This window comes from Triticum dicoccoides, chromosome 3B (assembly GCF_002162155.2).
Source record: "Triticum dicoccoides isolate Atlit2015 ecotype Zavitan chromosome 3B, WEW_v2.0, whole genome shotgun sequence".
In the NCBI taxonomy this organism is placed as follows: domain Eukaryota; kingdom Viridiplantae; phylum Streptophyta; class Magnoliopsida; order Poales; family Poaceae; genus Triticum; species Triticum dicoccoides.
Genome location: NC_041385.1, coordinates 564,069,464 through 564,087,273, shown reverse-complemented (window position 1 = coordinate 564,087,273; position 17,810 = coordinate 564,069,464). Strand labels below are relative to the sequence as shown.

Below are 17,810 nucleotides of genomic sequence, written 5' to 3'. Positions count from 1 at the left end.
TCCACAAAAGGGACATTTCTTGTCTCCTTTTCCACCCTCTGCGCAACATATTATCTTTTGTAAGAATGATTTTCCTAAGAGCCAACCACATAAACACTTTTACGCTAGGTGGCATTTTAATTTTGCACATGAAGAAATGTGGATATTTGATTCCATTTTCAATTAGACGTCTGTAGAAGGATTTAATAGAGTATATCCCATTTTTTGTAAGGGTCCATTTAATTTCATCTTTTCTGCCAGTCAAGGTAAAGGAAGCACCTCCCCCTTTTATGTACTCCCACAATTTGAGAGTCACCAGTCAGAGTTCTCCTAAATGAATTGTGTTAATCCCCTTCTCTATGACCTCCCTAACAGTTTTATTTTTGTCAAAACAATATTGTATAACCTAGGGAAACTAGTTTTCAAGGCTGTGGATCCTATCCACCCGTCCTCCCAAATCGGACATTATTTCCGTCACCCATAGTAAATTTACATAGGGAAAGGAAATGTTCTTTGTGCTTCAAAAGTTCCCCCTAGAACTGAGAGTCGCCGTGCCTGGCTGCTACTATACTCAAAGTAGGGTTCTTATGATATTTACTAAGTATGATATCTTGACATAGGTCTTCTGAAGTTAACAATTTCAACCAATGTTTACATAGTAGGGCTTTACTTATCAGGGCTAGATTTTGGATTCCCAGTCCCCTCATGTCTTTTGGTCTACACACATCAGACCATTTCACCAAATGATTTTTTTTCTTGACATTATTCTCTTGACATAATAATCTTGCTATGAAAAGGTCCATTCATTTACACGCCCCAACAGTTAGTCCATAAAAGGACATCATAAAGTATGGCACCCCTTTGAGTGAGGATTGGAATAAGGTGATCCTACCAGCACTAGCTAGTAGTCTCTCTTGCCAATTTTCACATTGTTTCTCCATTTTTTCCTTAGGGGGTATCCAGTTTAGTCTATAGGCAACCCCAAATATTTTATTGGTAAAGCACCAATAGGGCATGCAAAAAATCTAGAGTATTCATTAGCTTTTTCAGTGGCATTTCCAAATAGGAAAAGTTCACTTTTGTGGAAATTGATCTTCAAACCAGACATTTGTTCAAAAAGATAGAGTATATATTTTAAATTGTGGGCACTCCCAAAATCATCTTGTAACAAGAAGATTGTATCATTAGCATATTGCAGCATGCTAACCCCATTTGGAACATTTTCAATTAGGACTCCTTTTATTAAACCATTTCTCAGCTGCTAAGTCAAAATTCAAAGGTGATAAAGAGTCACCCTGTCTCAGGCCTTCGTGAGTGGGGAAATATGTTCCCAAATCATCATTAACCTTGACACAGACTCTACCACCTCTTATAGTTTCCATAACCAAGTCTATCCACTTATCTGGGAACCCTTTCATTTTAAACATTTGAAATACAAAAGACCATTTTAATTTTGTCATATGTTGTTTCAAAATCTACTTTGAGAAGTAGAGCACTTTGTTTTTTTTCTATGAATAGTGTTGAGAGCTTCTTGAAGTATCAACACTCCCTCTATGATGTATCTGCCTTTGACAAAACAGTTTGAATGGGGGATATAACTTCAGTAGCTATCCAATTAAGCCTATTCATCAAAACTTTAGTAATGATTTTAGAACTCACATTCAACAAACAAATGAGTCTATTTTTTATTTGGTTAGCATTTTTAGTCTTAGGTACCAGATAATACTATAGTTTAAACTACTAATGTCTATTTTTCTGGCTCCAAATCATTCAACAGGGCCTTCAAGTCATACTTGATCAAATCCTAGAAGTGTTGATAAAATTGAACAGTAAAGTCGTGAGGCCCTGGGGATTTGTTATGAGCCATATTAAAACAACATGTTTTATTTCCTCTAGGGAAAATTTATCAATCAGTTTGTCGCTATGCTGTGAACCAACCTGTGGTTGGATGGTTAGAGGGACAGTGGTATCCCCAGCCCACCAGAGTTCAACTCTTGGTGCTCACATTATTCCTGAATTTATTTCAGGATTTTAGGCGATGCGCTTTTAGTGGGAGGAGACGTTCCCGTCGACGACGGGGCGCCTACGATGACTTCGTAAATCTCAAGATGATATGCCGACTCAGTCTCCCGAAGATGCTCATAGGGGTAGGGTGTGTGTGTGCGTTCATAGGGATGAGTATATGCGTGTATGTATGAGCGCTTGCATCTGTACTGTGTTCAAAAAAAGTTTGTCACTGTGCTCACTAAAGATTTTCTTGACATTATCAATATTTAAAGAGACAGAAGAATCATCAAGAGGGCCAAAGAGACAGAAGAATTATCAATTTGTCGCTGCGCGACTATTTGATAATGCGAACATGGAAAAAATAAGAAAGACCAGATGTATGCGGCTACAATTAGATGACATCCTCTTGCATCCGTATTCGTGGACTGGTCCTCTATGCGCGGACGGACGCGGGAGGTTTTCTGTGGGTTGGCGTTGCCGTTGAAGATAACCTAAGGCTTCTTCAAGTGAGATTTTGTCTAGCACTTGCACGACACGACACGAGTGTGGCGTTTTGGCACATGGGAGCATGCACTCCTGATTTTTAAAATGTGTTTTAAACATATTTTAAAATGTTAAAAAAATAAAAATAAAAAATTGGCGCATACATCTCGATATTGCACATGCTCACAAAGTCGTTTTGCAAAAAACCGACAACTTATATGTCGCTTGTGAAAAAGACAAAATCCGGTGTTAAAAAATGCTTTTCACATACACCATTTTGTCTTTTTACACACGCCACAAAAGATGCCGATTTTCTGTGAAACTTGACGTACACACATATAATATCGAAGTCTACACATAAATATATATTTTTTACATGCAGGAGCGCGCGTTCCCGAGAGTACCAACGGATTCCCGGTTTCTGCACTTACTTTCACAAGAAGAGAAGAGAGCATTCATGCTCGCCGTGTGGTACAGTCAAGTAGAGTATTCATGCTCGCCGTGTGATACAGTCAAGTAGTAGCTCGCTCGCGCCTATCCACAGTATGCTAGTGCCACTTGATAAATAAAGCTAACATGGCACGACAACGAGAAGTGCTAGTACTGTTTGGCTTCAGCAGTAAAGGGTGTCTCCGAGAAGCAAAGCAAATGTTGAATTGCCGAGAGCTCAGGATGCTGACAAAATTACGGTTTCTTCTCCCATATGACATTTGCAATTCCTGCCTAGCTGCAAACCTTGACCAGCACGTCCCGCTCACAAGTCATACTCAGCGAAGCCTAGACAGTTAGTAGTGCGCACGTGGAGCTTGGTGTTCCAGTGTTGGACTCTCGCCATGACGGCCGCCGCCCATATCCACGATGGCTGCGGCCAACACCAACTGCATCGGCATGCGGAGTCCACGCCGCGCGACCTCGAGCGCGCACGGCAAGCAAGACCCCTGCTCGGTGTCAGCACCCGCTGAAACGTGGGGGGAACCCAACCTTGACCCGTACGGATGTACAAAACCGAAAAAGGTGCGAGGGGTTCAACGTACGTAGTTCGTGCCAGCAAATTTTGAGCAGATGGTGGCACCGGCGGCGGAGGCGGAGGCGGAGGCCGGCCGCAAGACCTTGCCGGATGAGTGCAAGACCCTGTGGCAGATCGCTGGGCCGGTGATCCTTACCGGCGTCTTCCAGTTCCTCATCGGCTTCGTCACCGTCGCCTTCGTCGGCCACATCGGCAAGGTCGAGCTCGCCGCCGTCTCCATTGTCATCGGCGTCATCGAAGGCCTCGGCTTCGGGCTCCTTGTAGGCAGCTACCCAACAAATCCCCTTCCTATTTTGATTCCCTTATTAAACTAGCTAGAACCATGTGGTTTGACTGTTGCCGCGTCGCAGCTCGGCATGGGGAGCGCCCTGGAGACGCTGTGCGGGCAGGCGGTGGGGGCCGGGCAGCTCCACACTCTGGGCGTCTACATGCAGCGGTCGTGGATCATCTGCCTCGCCACGGCCGTCGCCCTGCTCCCGGTCTACATGTTCACGGACCCCATCCTCCGCCTGCTCCGGCAGTCCCCGGAGATCTCCGCCGTGGCGGGGCGGTACGCGCGCTGGTGCGTGCCGCAGCTCTTCGCCTACGCCGTCAACTTCCCCATGCAGAAGTTCTACCAGGCGCAGAGCCGGGTGTGGGTCATGACGCTCATCTCCGGCGGCGCCGTCGGCGTGCATGCGCTGCTCAACTGGGTCGTCGTGGCCAGGCTCGGCCGCGGCCTCCTGGGCGCGGCCATGGTCGGGAACGCCTCCTGGTGGCTCATCAACGCGGCGCAGTTCGTGTACGTCGTCGGCGGGTCCTTCCCGGAGGCGTGGACGGGGTTCTCGCGCAAGGCCTTCGCCAGCCTCGGCGGCTTCGTCAGGCTCTCCCTCGCGTCCGCGGTCATGCTCTGGTTCGTACTTCCGTTGCTTCCTGCTCTAATTAGTATCTATACATACAGACGAAATTCTTTGGTCACCCATCAGCAATTGTGTTTTCTTCTGAGTAGGAGTGATTTCTGTGCTGCAGCTTAGAGATGTGGTACTACACGGCAGTAATCATTCTGGTGGGTTGCTTGAAGAACCCAGAGATTCAAGTCGGGGCCGTTTCCATATGGTCTGTGCACCTGTTTCTCTTTGGTGATATTCTCATCCTGAAATGAACAGAGATAATCTCTGGCTGACAGTGCTTGTTCTGAGACATCTCCTTAATTTGCGAATTCTGTTGCAACAGCATGAACTACAACATCTGGACACTGATGGTATCCGTCGGTTTCAATGCCGCAGTGAGGTACGCAGTTGCTCTGTTCTCCTCCCCCTTTCCTGTCTCTCAACTCTCAAGACATTCCAAGAAATGATGACCCTGACCCATCCTGTGTCTCGTTTCTGGTATGGCCAGTGTTCGCGTGGCCAACGAACTTGGCGCCAAGCACCCGAAGGCAGCCAAGTTCTCGGTCGTCGTGGCGGTGACCACGTCGGCCGCCGTCGGGCTCGTCTTCACGCTCGTCACCCTCGTGGCCAGGAAGCAGCTGCCGAGGCTTTTCACCGACGACGAGCTAGTGGTCAAGGAGGCCGCAAACCTGGGGTACCTTCTGGGTGCCACCATAGGCCTCAACAGCATCCAGCCGGTGCTATCAGGTAGATATACTCACCAGTCATCATCAAGAACGTTATCTGGAAAGTAAATGTGGTGAAAGCAAATCGACGATGTGACGTGTGTGATCATCGTTGGCGATTCCAGGGGTGGCCATTGGAGCTGGGTGGCAGTCCTTGGTCGCCTGGGTCAACATCGGCTGCTACTATCTCATCGGCCTGCCCCTTGCAGCTGTCTTCGGCTTCAAGCTGAAGCTTAACGCAACAGTAAGGCAAAGACAGACAGTAGTCCACACTCTTGATTCGCCGTGTTCTGATTTTTTTCCTTTCCAGGTGAAATGTTATTACTGATTTTGTATACGTGCAGGGGATTTGGGTGGGGATGCTGACCGGCACGGTTCTGCAGACCGTCATCCTGTTTGTGATCCTCTTCAGAACCAAATGGCAAAAAGAGGTAACAGCAATTCAACACGTTTGGCACATACTTGGTTCCAACAATTGAAAAGTAACTCGGTCGTAGTTGCATCTGGATCTTGGATTTCTGATGCACTAAGTTTGGGTGGTGGTGATGCAGGCTATGCTGGCAGAGGAGCGGGTGCGGAACTGGGGAGGAAACGTCGAGCTGCCGACCGTCCAAGAAGCAAGATGAAACGGGAACGGACAAGGCTGGTTGCGCACACATCAGACAAATTTGACAGGACAGGAGTCCACAAAGAATAAACACAAGATATAGAAATGCTAGTACATGAATCATTCTCTCTCTTTTTTACTGAGAGAGACTACTGTAATCATTCGGTGTAGCTGTATTCAGCAAGGGTCGTCAATTTTGTTCTATAATCTCTTGAAAGCAGAAGGTTAGAAATTAGTCTCGTGGTGTGCGGTGGGCGCGATGCTAATAGGCTGATGTCTAGGGTGGACTTTTTTTTGTTTGTTCTTGCATTCTGGAGGAGTTTGACGAAATCACTAATTGAGGAGTGCCTCTCGCAGTAGCAAAATCGTGACTCTCGCGTAAGGGAAAAACAGAAAACGTGTTTTCTTCAGTTTCCGAGAGGCACGGCCATGACTCTCGCGAAAGCACAACTGTGCCTCTCGCGGAATCAAAATCGTGACTCTCGCGGAAGGAAAAAAAAGCAGAAAACGCGTTTTTTTTTGTTTACGAGAGGCACGGCCGTGACTCTCGCGAAAGCACAACCGTGCCTCTCGCGGAAGCAAAAAAACAGAAAACCTTCCGAGAGGCAAGGCCGTCACTCTCGCGAAAGCAAAACCGTGACTCTCTCGCAAGAAAAAAACGTGTTTTTTTCGCGCAATTTCTTTTTTGTTATCCAAATGTTAAAAAAGACCGGTGGAAAACCAAAACGTCAAAAAAAAACTTAAAAAAACGTTTAAAAAGCAAAAACGCGTGCGGAAAATAAATAAAAAACAAATCCGAAGGAAGCGCCCAGAGCGCAACACGTGGCGGGCGGCTGACAGCGCGCCAAGTGCCATTGATCGTGTTGTAACTAACAAGAGTACATCGAAGCGAAAAAACTAAAATACACTTGATAAAAGAAAAATCACTGATAAACCAAAGAACCTCCTATATAACGCTCCTCGCGACATATAGGAGGACTGCATCACGGGGCCCTGTTATGGGCTGCTGGCCCTGTCAGCCGTTTCTCGCTTTTTATGTACCAGATGTTGTACTCTTTTGGGTTTAACAAAAGTCATTCTTATGTTTCTTTCGGTTTACTCCTGTTCTTAGTCGGATTTGTTTTAAAACATTAAAAAATCGAAAGTTTTAGAATATTTCACACAAATGGGTGAACCTTTTTTGAAGGTTTTGGGAACAAGTCTTAAAATTAGAGAAATGTCTTAAAATTTAGTGAACATTTTTAATGAAAAGGTGAATAATTTTTCAAATATGTGCATGTTTATTAACAAAAATACTGATTTAAGAAAACAGGAACGTTTTTAAAGTTGTGAACATTTTAGAAAAAAATATCTAAAAATGAATAAGAAACAAAAAGGAAAAAAAAGGGAAAACTGGAAGAAAATTGGCTGACATAGAGAACAAACCAAAACAACTAAAATTCACTACCAAACCGCTAGGAGGATTTTTCACAAGAACTTGTAAGGCTCATAGCCTACAGTTTGCACGATAGAGTAGTAATATTTCAGTATGAACTCACATAACAACCAAACTAGTTTATCTTCGCTTTCTATGTTAATGAAAACTACACATAAATCTATCATACCTTGAAATTGCTCTAACCTAGCCCCTGCCAATGGTTTTCCACAAAATAATGTTCTAAACACCAATTTCAAAGGTTGTATGCACAATATTCCCATTATCGACTTGGACATTGCAATAGCCCTAGAAAAGATGTTTGATTCCATCAACCCCTGCTTGGATCTCACTTGACTCATCTAAGTGTGCGACATATCTGTCAAACCGATAATCCTGCCAATAATGACGTCTGGTATTAAACAATTTCCATGACTATTTAGGCAATCAAACAATCCTCATTCTTCGAAATTCAAGATCACCTAAAACAGGTTGCTCTTTAGGCATATAAACTTGAGAACATTTCAGTAGGTGATATTCATATTTGTTCTTGTCTCCACTGCAGAAAATATAACCCTACATGTGCTAGCTCTTTCTTTGATTCCCATAATAGTTCCATTGAAATAAAGCATATAAAGATGTGTGCTAGTCAAAGAGGAGTTGGTCAAGATGATTCTTCCATCAATAGGAAGACTTCTACATTGCCAACAACTTTTTCTATTTTCATCAATAGGAATCCCAAGCACTTCAAAGGTAATTTCCCAGTTTTGTAGGTGTAAAGGTCCTTGAAGTAAGTGATTTTTTTAGTGTCCAGACAATAGATATTATGAAAGTTAATTTTAATTCCTGGCATCTGCACAAATAGAGACAAGAGAAATTTGATATTTCTAACATGCTCCAGGTCATCTTACAACAGAGGGATAGTATTATCTGCATATTGCAGGATTGTGTACCTTCTGTTGCAAGATTGGCGGAAAGTCTAGTGATTAGATTATTATATGTACAACTTAGTCAATTAAAATTGATAAGGCGTCATTTGCAAGGTCAAACAACAATGAAAATAGTGGATTTTCCCATATTAATCCCCCAAAAGTAGTGGAATAAGGTCATATCTCACCATCAACCACAACTTTAACCTTACCACCAGAGATAATGTGTATAATCCAGTCGTTTGATCTCTGTTGGAAAAGGTAGTGCCTAGGAGGCGCTTAGGCATGCTTAGACATTAGGTGATGGCCAAACGCCTTGCCTAGGTCATAAGTTGAAGTCTAGGTAGGGCAAGTAAGAAATTGTCTACCCGAGCGAGAAATCATGCCATATTGCACTCGTATGCCGAACAGGACATATTCCAATGGCATTAGTTGATAATGAACTTAGTTATATGCCCTAAATTAATATCGATACACATATAGTACCATAAAGAAACACTGATAGAAACAACTATATGAAGGCCTAGATTGGGCCTAGCTAGGATGCTTAGGCACTGCCTAGACACTGGAGAAAGGCCAACTGTCTCGCTTACACATACCAATTTTTCCAACCTCTCGTTCCGCACTTCCACTTAGAACGGCATTTATCACAGTAGTATCGGTGATAAGAATGTCGATTAAATTCTCCCAAAAACTTTCTTGAAATCTTTTTCCCTTTATGGAGATCATTTAAAATTTCATGTAAAATGGAAACTCCTTCCATGATATATATGCCTTTTAGGGAAGTTGTCTACAAGTCTCTTATTACAACCCAAACAACTTTAATTAACCTGTTGATCTATACTTTGGTAATGATCTTAAAAATTACATTCAGAAGGCAAGTAGGATTATAATTTTGTTTGTGTTCTTTCCTTTAGGCACCAGAGTTATAAATCCATAATTCGGTTTATTAATGTCAAAATTGCCATCATAGAATCTTGGAAGAGTTCATACAAATCCATCTTACTACCTCCCAATAGTTTTGGTAAAAATTTGCATTAAAGCCACCAATATTGCAGCCTTGTTTGACTTCGTGCCAAACAAAACATCGATGTTCGGCTCATCCAATGAAAATTTTCTAGTGGGAAAGGTTTCCATAAATCATTAGAAAATCTATCAACACCATTTAGATCAAGAGACATTTGGGTGGGCTCTGGTTTTGCTATTATTATTATTATTACTATTATTACTACTACTATTATTATTATTAGTATTATTATTATTATTAGTATTATTATTATTATTATTATTATTATCATTACTATTGTTATTATTGTTATTATTATTATTATTGTTATTATTATTGTTGTTGTTGTTGTTGCAGAATTTTGTGGTGCAATTTTTCAGGTCCATTCTGCCCTTCAATAACCTCTTCCCGTTGGTTGAATGTAAAAATCAAGTTACAACTCATGCGAGTTTGAACATATTTTTTTTCATCCTAGATGATTATAATGAACGACGAGATGCAAAGAGCAGTGATGGAGACGATGGTTTGAGGAAGATAGAAATGCATATTTCAAGCCTCAACTCATGGCCTAGTCTAATCTAGAACATCAAACTCCAAAACCATTTACATTACAACCCTAAACTCTCAAAACTAGACAGCTTTCAACCTCGTGTCCATCGAACCAGTTTTGTGGTTTGTTTTGATTGGTTTCGAAGTGTTAACAAAAATTTGACTAAAAGATGAAAATGTTCAGAAAAAATTGGAAAAAAAAAAACATCACAAATGAACACTGCTACGCTGATCAGTCCTGGAAAGTTTGATTTTTTATGCCAAAAAGAAAAAAATACAACGAAAACACATATTCAGGACCATTTTCGGTCAAAATTTGACCCAGAAAATGTAAGTGTTTAGAAAATTGAAAATTCTAGAAAATGAATACTAGCATGCTGGTCATTTTGATTTATTTATTTTGCCAGATTGAATAAAAATTATAAGAAAATACATATCCAGAACCTTTTTTCAATCAAATTATTCAAAACAAGCTGACATCTGATTCGCAGGATCGTCATCCTCACCTCTCCGTAGCCCCGCAAACTCCATCGAATCCAAGCAGGCTCCGCTTTCTGGACCAGCGAGACAGGGGCAAAGCACGCAGCTCCTTTCGGCCTTTATTAGGCAGCAGCACGCTCATCACGGGCATCAAAACGGGTGACAGGGTAAGCTCCCAAGGCTGCGCGCCGAAACTTACCAAAGCACGCGCCGGTGCATGCGCGGCGTCTCAGTTCAATCCCGAGTCGATATGATCTGGTGTGATCCCTCATCGACCAACCAGCGACTGGACAGTGAACGTGCAGTTTCAGTTTCAGTTTCAGTTCGCCATGCATTCGCTCCTGGCTCCGGTAACCTTCCAAAGGCGTAGTTGAAAGATAGCTGACGAGGGCAGCTTTTTCGCTCGTGTTGGGTAAAGCTCGACTCGCATGAGAGCATCTTCAACAGTCGCCCGCGTTAAAAATTAGTTTGCGGCGCGTTCATCATCAGATTTGGCGCGGCGCGCAGCGCTGGTTCCAGCAACCGCGCTAAAATACAGCGCGCGCGAGCAGGCGGCGCATGTCATTTGTTGCATTTTGAATACAAAATAAATTTCACACATAAAAAACAAAGACATGACATATAATTTAAATCATAAACAAGTTGATGACCAAAAGTTCATGCCCACAAGTTCATGCCCACAAGTTCATTCAACCAAGTTCAAAATGCAAACCAAGTTCATGACACAAACGAAAGGCACAACAATCAAGCCTCGTCCTTGTCTTTATCCTCATCTTCCTCCGATTCATCCGACTCCTTCGAAGACGATTCTTCCTCGTCCTTTTTATTATCGCGCGCATCCTCATCACGTGAAGTTCGGAAGGTGTTAGCAAGATCTTCAACGGCATCTTCAGGCGAAGGTGCCACACTGGCGCCCGGAGGTGCACCCATGCCTTCAATGAGAGACGCAAAACTCATGTCACCCACGCCGGCCATGCCGCTCGAAGGTGCTCCGAAGCCACCCATGTCTCTCATGGTCTTCATGGTAGCTCCAAAGCCACCCATGGCACCCATGTCGCCCATGCTAGCTTCAAACCCACCCATGCCGTCAAGGCCATCCATGCCTCCCATGCCGCCAAGGCCACCGCCACCCATTGCGCGAATCATGGCTCTTTTTTGGATCAAGACTTCTTCACGGGCAAGATTGACATACTCCTTTTGCGCATCACTGAACATAGATGTGTCCAAGAAGAACAAGTGCTTCTCCTATTCCAACAATTTAGATCACTTCTTCATGCCCACCTTCCTCTCCTCCAATGTCACTTTCCTCTCCTCGGCCGCCACCCTCCTCTCCTCGACCGCCACCCTCCTCTCCTCGGTCGCGGTATCTTGGTTCTTCGCCATCTTCCTCACCTTGTTGGCTTCTTTTCTTGCCTTGACAATTGCTTCCATAGCATTTTTGAGATCATCATCTCTTTTTCTCTTCTTCTTTTCTTTTACGTCTTTTTTGATGCCATCCGGTCGTTTTGGCTTCGAGTATGAAACCGAGTTTAGTGTGGGCTTCTATTTGCCATCATCACTTGATGCATCCTCCTTATCATCTTCCAAATCAATTGTTCGCTTGCATTTTTTGCTCAAATTCAAACGGAAAAACTAACGCCCATTTGCAGATCGCCCACACGTCTCCATCACCACTCATTAGGCCATGTATGAATAGATCACATCAGCAGAAATCTTTTTGGTTTTCGGCTTAAAAATATTTTATCTCCTAAATAAAAAAGCAAACTAAAAACCCGTTTTCACCATTAAATCCGTCTCGACGAGATCTTCAAAACTAGACCCCATGTTGATATGTTTCGACGATTTTTTTTGCCTAGAAGTTGCCATGATGTTTACACTATAGTTGCCCTAGTGCTTAAACTAAAGTTGCCATGTGGCAATTTTAGTTTGTAGATCATAGCAATTTTAGTTTTTTTATGATGGCAATTCCAGTACTTTGACCATGAAAATATATTTTTTATTGAACCATGGCAATTTTAAGTGCATGTATCATGATAATTTTAGTTTATGGTGCATGGCAAGTCTAGTTTCTTAATTCTCCGTTTTATAATATGTTAAAATTTATTTTGAAATATAAAAGAAAATAGTTGAAACATATCATGGCAACTTCAGTGTAAATATCATGGCAATTCATGTGCAATAGACATGACAACTTTTAACAAAAAAATTTACCGAAATATATCGATATGAGATCTAGTTTTGAAGATCTCATCGCGAGGAATTTAATGATGAAAACGGATCTTCAATCAGATTTTTCATTGAAGAGATAAAATATTTTAAAAACCGGAAATCCGAAAAAATTCTCGCATGCATGCATGCGATGACGTGACAATCTATTTGCAGTAGAGACGTGTGGTGCATCTTTTTTCCTGCCACACATGTGGCAGTTATCGACGTCCAATTCAAATCATCAATATCCTCACGCTTATTCAATTTCTCATCATCCTTCAATACTTCATAGCAATGATGCAAGGTAAATGGCCTTCCTTTCTTGATCTTCCCCTTCTAGGTCCTCTTCTCCTCTCCTTTGAACAAGTTTTGTGCAATATTTAACTACATGAAAACAAAACAAGTTAACACAAGAAACACCAACAACAAGCATGATGAACATGAATGGATGGATCCCTCGACACGTCCAACCAAGTTTTGCATAGCACGACGTCTTCGTCGTTGGTGTAGTTGCATCCTCTTCCTTTCGGTGCGTCCACAATGCCCTCACCATCCTCGTCCACATGGTTTTCGAAATGCATGTCATTAGTTTGAGACCAATGCAAATTGTTGGAGCCAACACCCATACTTGACATGTATGCATCATCATTGACACTACAAAGTATGTAGAACAATGCAAATAAGCTATCTATATGTAAGCATTCAAAAAATAACAACAACAAAAAAGTTGGCGAAATTTTATACCTTTCGGGCATTTCCACAAACACATTGTGCGCGTCGGCCGCCGGCTCAACAAGTGAGCTCGCCGGCGCTTCGGTAGCCGCCGCGCCCGTCGCACGCCCTGCAAGCTTCTTCCTCGACTGCTTGGAGGAGCCAGAGCCATCCGCCGCCTTATTCTTCTTCGCAGAAACCTTGCCCTTCTTCAGCCGCGCTGCATTTGGGAGCTTCGAGAGGGGGGCACGTGGTACGGCGGGCGCCGACGCGACGCCACCCGCCACCGATGTCATCCGCGGCGGCACGAAGAGGCCGCACGCGATGCCGGTGCTCGGAGGAACTCCGGCGGGGGCGAAGCCAAAGCTCCCCGCGCTAGGGTTTGCGGCGGCGGCGGCGGTGGAGTGGTCGCAGCTGCAGGAAGGGGTGAGGGGGGTGCCGGCGCGGGCGTCCATCGGGCCAGTTCGTCGGCGGCGGCGCGTGCGGGGCGAAGGTGGTGCGGCGGAGAGAGTGCGGCGCGAGCGCTCGAGTGTGCCGCGCGCGGAAGCGGGCGCACCAAATACACAGCGCGCGATGGCGATTCGAACCGCGCACGGGACCGCGCGCCCAACTGTATATGCCGCGCGCACGCTTATTGCGCGTCCGTTGGAGCCAATGTATCAATTGTGCGCACGCTGAAAAGGCCAAATTTGCGGCGTTTGCGCTGCCGTTGGAGATGCTCTAAACGAGTCAACGTCGATCGGTCACCCGAAACACTTTTGCATCCGGGCTTCTCAGGGTATGAACAATGCATAGCCTCGTGGTGATTCCCCATGTGACATGTAGGATCAGATGTTGAAAAAAGTAGGTTCGGATACCGGTCACTCTTTTACGACCCAACCAAACCTTATACATCGATGCTAAACGACTGAACTGTCCAGCAGCCTTCATATCTACTCCCTCCGTTCCCAAATATAAGTCTTTCTAGATATTTTAACAAGTGACTACATGCGGAGCAAAATGAGTGAATCTACACACTAAAATATGTCTACATATATCCGTATGTTGTAGTCCATTTGAAATGTCTAAAAAGACATATATTTAGAAACGAAGGGAGTAGTTCATGTTTAGGATGAATATTAAGAGGTTCGGACGTGTCTGTCATGTCAGACCGGCCAACGCTGGTCCATCCTCTCCGCACATATCCCCCACCTGATCCAACCCCAGACCCCGATCAACACTCATGAACTCTTCACTCTTTGTCTCCTCCTCTTCCCGTCTTGTCCCCTCCTCTCGTCTGATGTTGAGCTCCGGCAGGGCAGCGTCCGAGGACGGATCGGACCACGTCAATTGGCAGTCATTGCCCCTCCTTACGGTACACCGGCATTGTCCCCTGGACGCCGTTTTGTGCGTGTTTTTATCTCCGTGCATTGGAAGCTGACTTAATTAATTCCAACACTACTTTTTCTGCATCATAGTGGCACTAACACATCAGACATCACCGTGAGTGACCACTGACCAGTGACAATTTTTGCAAACTTGATTGTCACCCCGCGCAGCAGAAAGGCTCGGCGAGACGAGACTGGAGGGGCAGTAAACTAACTAATCCTCTCATGCAATTGTGGGCGCGCATGCTGAGCTCCATCCTTCTCCCATCTTTTTATTCCCAGGGGGAAGCTGGCAGGAAGCTTCCTCTGGCGCACAAACCCTGACGTCCGCTCGCCGGCCGGCTCTTTCTAGCCCGAGCTTCGCGCAGTGGTTCAGGTGGCATACATAACGCACGCTTATTTTGTCCATTTCACTGCGAGGTTTGTGTTTGCGGAGTGGAATCTAGAACTTATTTTGTGTTTGAATGGGCGGCTTCGATCTTGTCTTGGACCTGGCTTCTAATCGAGATGGTGTGAAAGCACGCAGCCAACGTAACGACATGCAGCTAGAGCTAGTAGATGCGAAATGTTCAGAATTAGTTGGCGTTTCGAAGCTTCTCAAAAAGGACAGGGGACAAAATCAATGGGAAAAACGCCGGCATGCTTCTGTCGTCATGGTAATAAGAGGGAATGGAGCTAGTTATTACCTGAAGCAGATCGATTGGAGAATTCATTGGATCGGACACTGAATATCACCATCGCTAGTCTCACGACTAACGGCGGTGCTATCCATGTTTTCTTTGGATATCCGATCGAATTAGTATGTGCTCCCTTCTCCTTACTTTACCTCGTGTATATATCTATGTTTCAGTATCTCCAAGGCGAGCTATGCTAATTATACCAGTTTAATCGAAATTGACGGCGATCAGTAATCACACCAAAAATGACGCTCCTCTCTGGCTAGCAAGCACTAGTAGTAAGTAGTAACCTTATTCGATCGGTACGTGTAACGTGACTGAGCAAGTGAGCATGGACATGGGCCATTAATCGGCTCGATCGATCCTTCCGGCAGAAAGGGAGAAGAACCACAAAAGGTCCGGTGAAATTTTCCTCCGCTGCACGCCCCGCCGTAACTTACTGCCCAGCCCCAGCGCATTGGACTGCCTCGCCTTTCTCCCCTTATATATACGCCCGCACCTCAAGCATCACGGTCGCACCGCACGCGCGCGCGCAGACGCACACTTCACTAGCTTAGCTTTCGGCTTTCGCGGAGAGAAGCGAATTCCCAGGCTTTTGGCAAGGTTCTTCGGCGGCCAATGGCGAGCATGGAGGTCGCAAAGCCTGGGTCGTCCAAGCGCCTGTCCCCGAAGGGGAGTTTCAGGCTGAGCCTGCTCGCTTGCGGCCAGTGCAAGGCCACCACCGTGTCGCCCCCGGGCTCGCCCACCGGCGCCGGCGCGAGGTCGCTGTCGTCCTCGGCGTCGTCCTCCGCGGGGACGTCCCGCTCCCGCGGCCGCGAGCGCGACCGCCAGGCGGAGCTGCGGGAGATCTTCCGCCACTTCGACCGCGACATGGACGGCCGGATCTCGGGCCGGGAGCTCGGCGAGTTCTTCGCGTCCATGGGGGACGGCGGCGCAAAAGCCGCGATGGAGCTGGACGCGGCCAGCTCCGGCGGCGGTGGCGACCTCATGCTGGGGTTCGAGGACTTCGTGAGGATCGTGGAGCGGAAGGGCGGGGAGGAGGAGGAGCGCGAGGACCTGCGGCGCGCGTTCGAGGCCTTCGAGGCGGTCAAGGGCTCCGGCCGGATCACGCCGCGCGGCCTGCAGCGCGTGCTCAGCCAGCTCGGCGACGACCCGTCCGTCGCCGAGTGCGAGGTCATGATACGCGCCTACGACGACGACGGCGACGGCGAGCTTGATTTCCACGATTTCCACCGCATGATGAGCCATGACTAGTTGTCTGTTTCGCCGCTGCCGGCTGGGCATCACTTTGTTACTTCATCCGTGTGGTTTGTGTGGCGCGCGCCCCAGTTGAACGTGCTATGCTGTTGGGCAACGATCTGCGCGGTTGGGCCGGTGCACAGCAGCCGTTGGATCCGACCGCCTGGCCGTTGGATCCCACCAAAGAAAACAATTCCCCCTTACCTTCTTCTTCCTTGCGCGAGGGAGAAAAAGAAATCTGCAGGTCAGCCTCCTCGTGCGCGCCCCTTGGCCACCTCGTGCGCGCCCTTGGCCGCCCCGTCGCAGCTCGCCGGGCCTGCTCGACCGCCCCATCGACCTCGCCGGGCCTGCTCGACGTCGCAGCTCACGGTGGCCGGTTGATGTCGCAGATCGCCGAGGCTGCCACACCCGCAGCTCGCCGGATCCAGCTCCGCCTTGCATCTCGACGTGTGTCACACCCCCTGATTGCAGCACCACCGGATGAGGGTTCCAGCGTCGCCACCGGCCTGCTGTCGTAGCTCGCCATGCGCCCATCACAGCACCGCCACACAGCGCCATCGTCGCCGGTCGCCATTGTTATCTAGCTGTTTTCAGTTTGAAGCTTTTTTAGAAGCGGGTTGTAGCTATTCTCGACGCCAGTTGCAGCTTTTTTTGGCTGCGCGGTGGCCGACCTCCAGCTACCCCGTATCCAGTTGAAGCTTTTTTCAAAATCGGATGTAGCTTTTTTGATTGCCGGATGTAGCATTTTTTCAAAATCGGATGTAGCTTTTTTGATTGCCGGACGTAGCATTTTTCAGTATGGTTGCAGCTATGACGCACGTCCGTCAAAGCCTATTCTTTCTCTGGTTCCAGCAAAAAATGCCACCGGTCGTAGCATTTTGGGTTGACGGTTGTAGCTCCGATGTGCACCGGTTGTAACACCTGCTTCTCTCTTGTCCCTGCAAGAAAGAATGACACATGTAGCAATTTCCGTCGCTGCTTGTAGCTTCGTCGAGTGCCGTTAACAGCTTTTCCGTAGATGGTTGAAGCATCCCCGTGCAGCACGTCGGCGCCTGCACGCTCCGGTCCCAGTTCGTGCTTGTAGCATCATCATCCCCGATGTTGTGGGTTGCAGCTCCTTATCGAAAAAGATGTTGTCGCCGGATGCAGCAAAAAGAATTGCTGGTTCCAGCTCTCTCTCCGGCCGGTTCCAGCAAAACAGTGCTGGTTCCAGCTCCGGTGACGGTCGGTTGTAGCAAAAAATGTGGCCGGTTGAACCTTTTCTGAAGCCGGTTGAAGCTATTAACGATGCCGGTTGTATCATCTGCACAGGCTTGTTCCAGCCACGGGGTGTTCGTTGTCTCCAGCGCCGGCAAGTGTTGATTGCAGCATGCTCGCGTCTGGGGCTCTTCGTCTCCGGCAGCAATGGGGACCAGATGCAGGACCCGCCGACCCCTGTGCATGTCGTCTCCAGCGCCACTAGTCGCCGGCCGTGGGGTGCACGACGACCTCACCGGCAAGATTGGGCTGCGGAGGGGTAGGGGCCGATGCGGG

At 46.6% G+C, this 17,810-nt stretch overlaps 2 protein-coding genes across 2 annotated transcripts; both read left to right on the top strand.

Annotated features, from left to right (window-relative positions):
* The first annotated feature begins 3,147 nt into the window (after positions 1-3,147).
* Positions 3,148-5,932, top strand: LOC119277100 (protein DETOXIFICATION 33-like). Its single transcript, XM_037558321.1, has 8 exons — positions 3,148-3,756; positions 3,847-4,388; positions 4,505-4,591; positions 4,709-4,765; positions 4,874-5,112; positions 5,216-5,334; positions 5,435-5,521; positions 5,642-5,932. The coding sequence occupies exons 1-8, from the start codon at positions 3,532-3,534 to the stop codon at positions 5,714-5,716; spliced, it is 1,431 nt and encodes a 476-aa protein (XP_037414218.1). The 5' UTR covers positions 3,148-3,531; the 3' UTR covers positions 5,717-5,932.
* Positions 5,933-15,575: 9,643 nt separating this feature from the next.
* LOC119281549 (probable calcium-binding protein CML41) lies at positions 15,576-16,379 on the top strand. Its single transcript, XM_037562045.1, has one exon. It carries the CDS (start codon positions 15,657-15,659, stop codon positions 16,290-16,292), a length of 636 nt encoding a protein of 211 aa, XP_037417942.1. The 5' UTR covers positions 15,576-15,656; the 3' UTR covers positions 16,293-16,379.
* Positions 16,380-17,810: the final 1,431 nt, after the last annotated feature.

Excerpts from the sequence above, each read along its gene's own strand:
- LOC119277100 (XM_037558321.1), top strand. The coding sequence starts at position 3,532 with ATGGTGGCACCGGCGGCGGAGGCGGAGGCGGAGGCCGGCCGCAAGACC. Across the intron at positions 3,757-3,846 it reads GCCTCGGCTTCGGGCTCCTT|CTCGGCATGGGGAGCGCCCT; the intron begins GTAGGCAGCTAC and ends GCCGCGTCGCAG. Across the intron at positions 4,766-4,873 it reads GGTTTCAATGCCGCAGTGAG|TGTTCGCGTGGCCAACGAAC; the intron begins GTACGCAGTTGC and ends TGGTATGGCCAG.
- LOC119281549 (XM_037562045.1), top strand. The coding sequence starts at position 15,657 with ATGGCGAGCATGGAGGTCGCAAAGCCTGGGTCGTCCAAGCGCCTGTCC.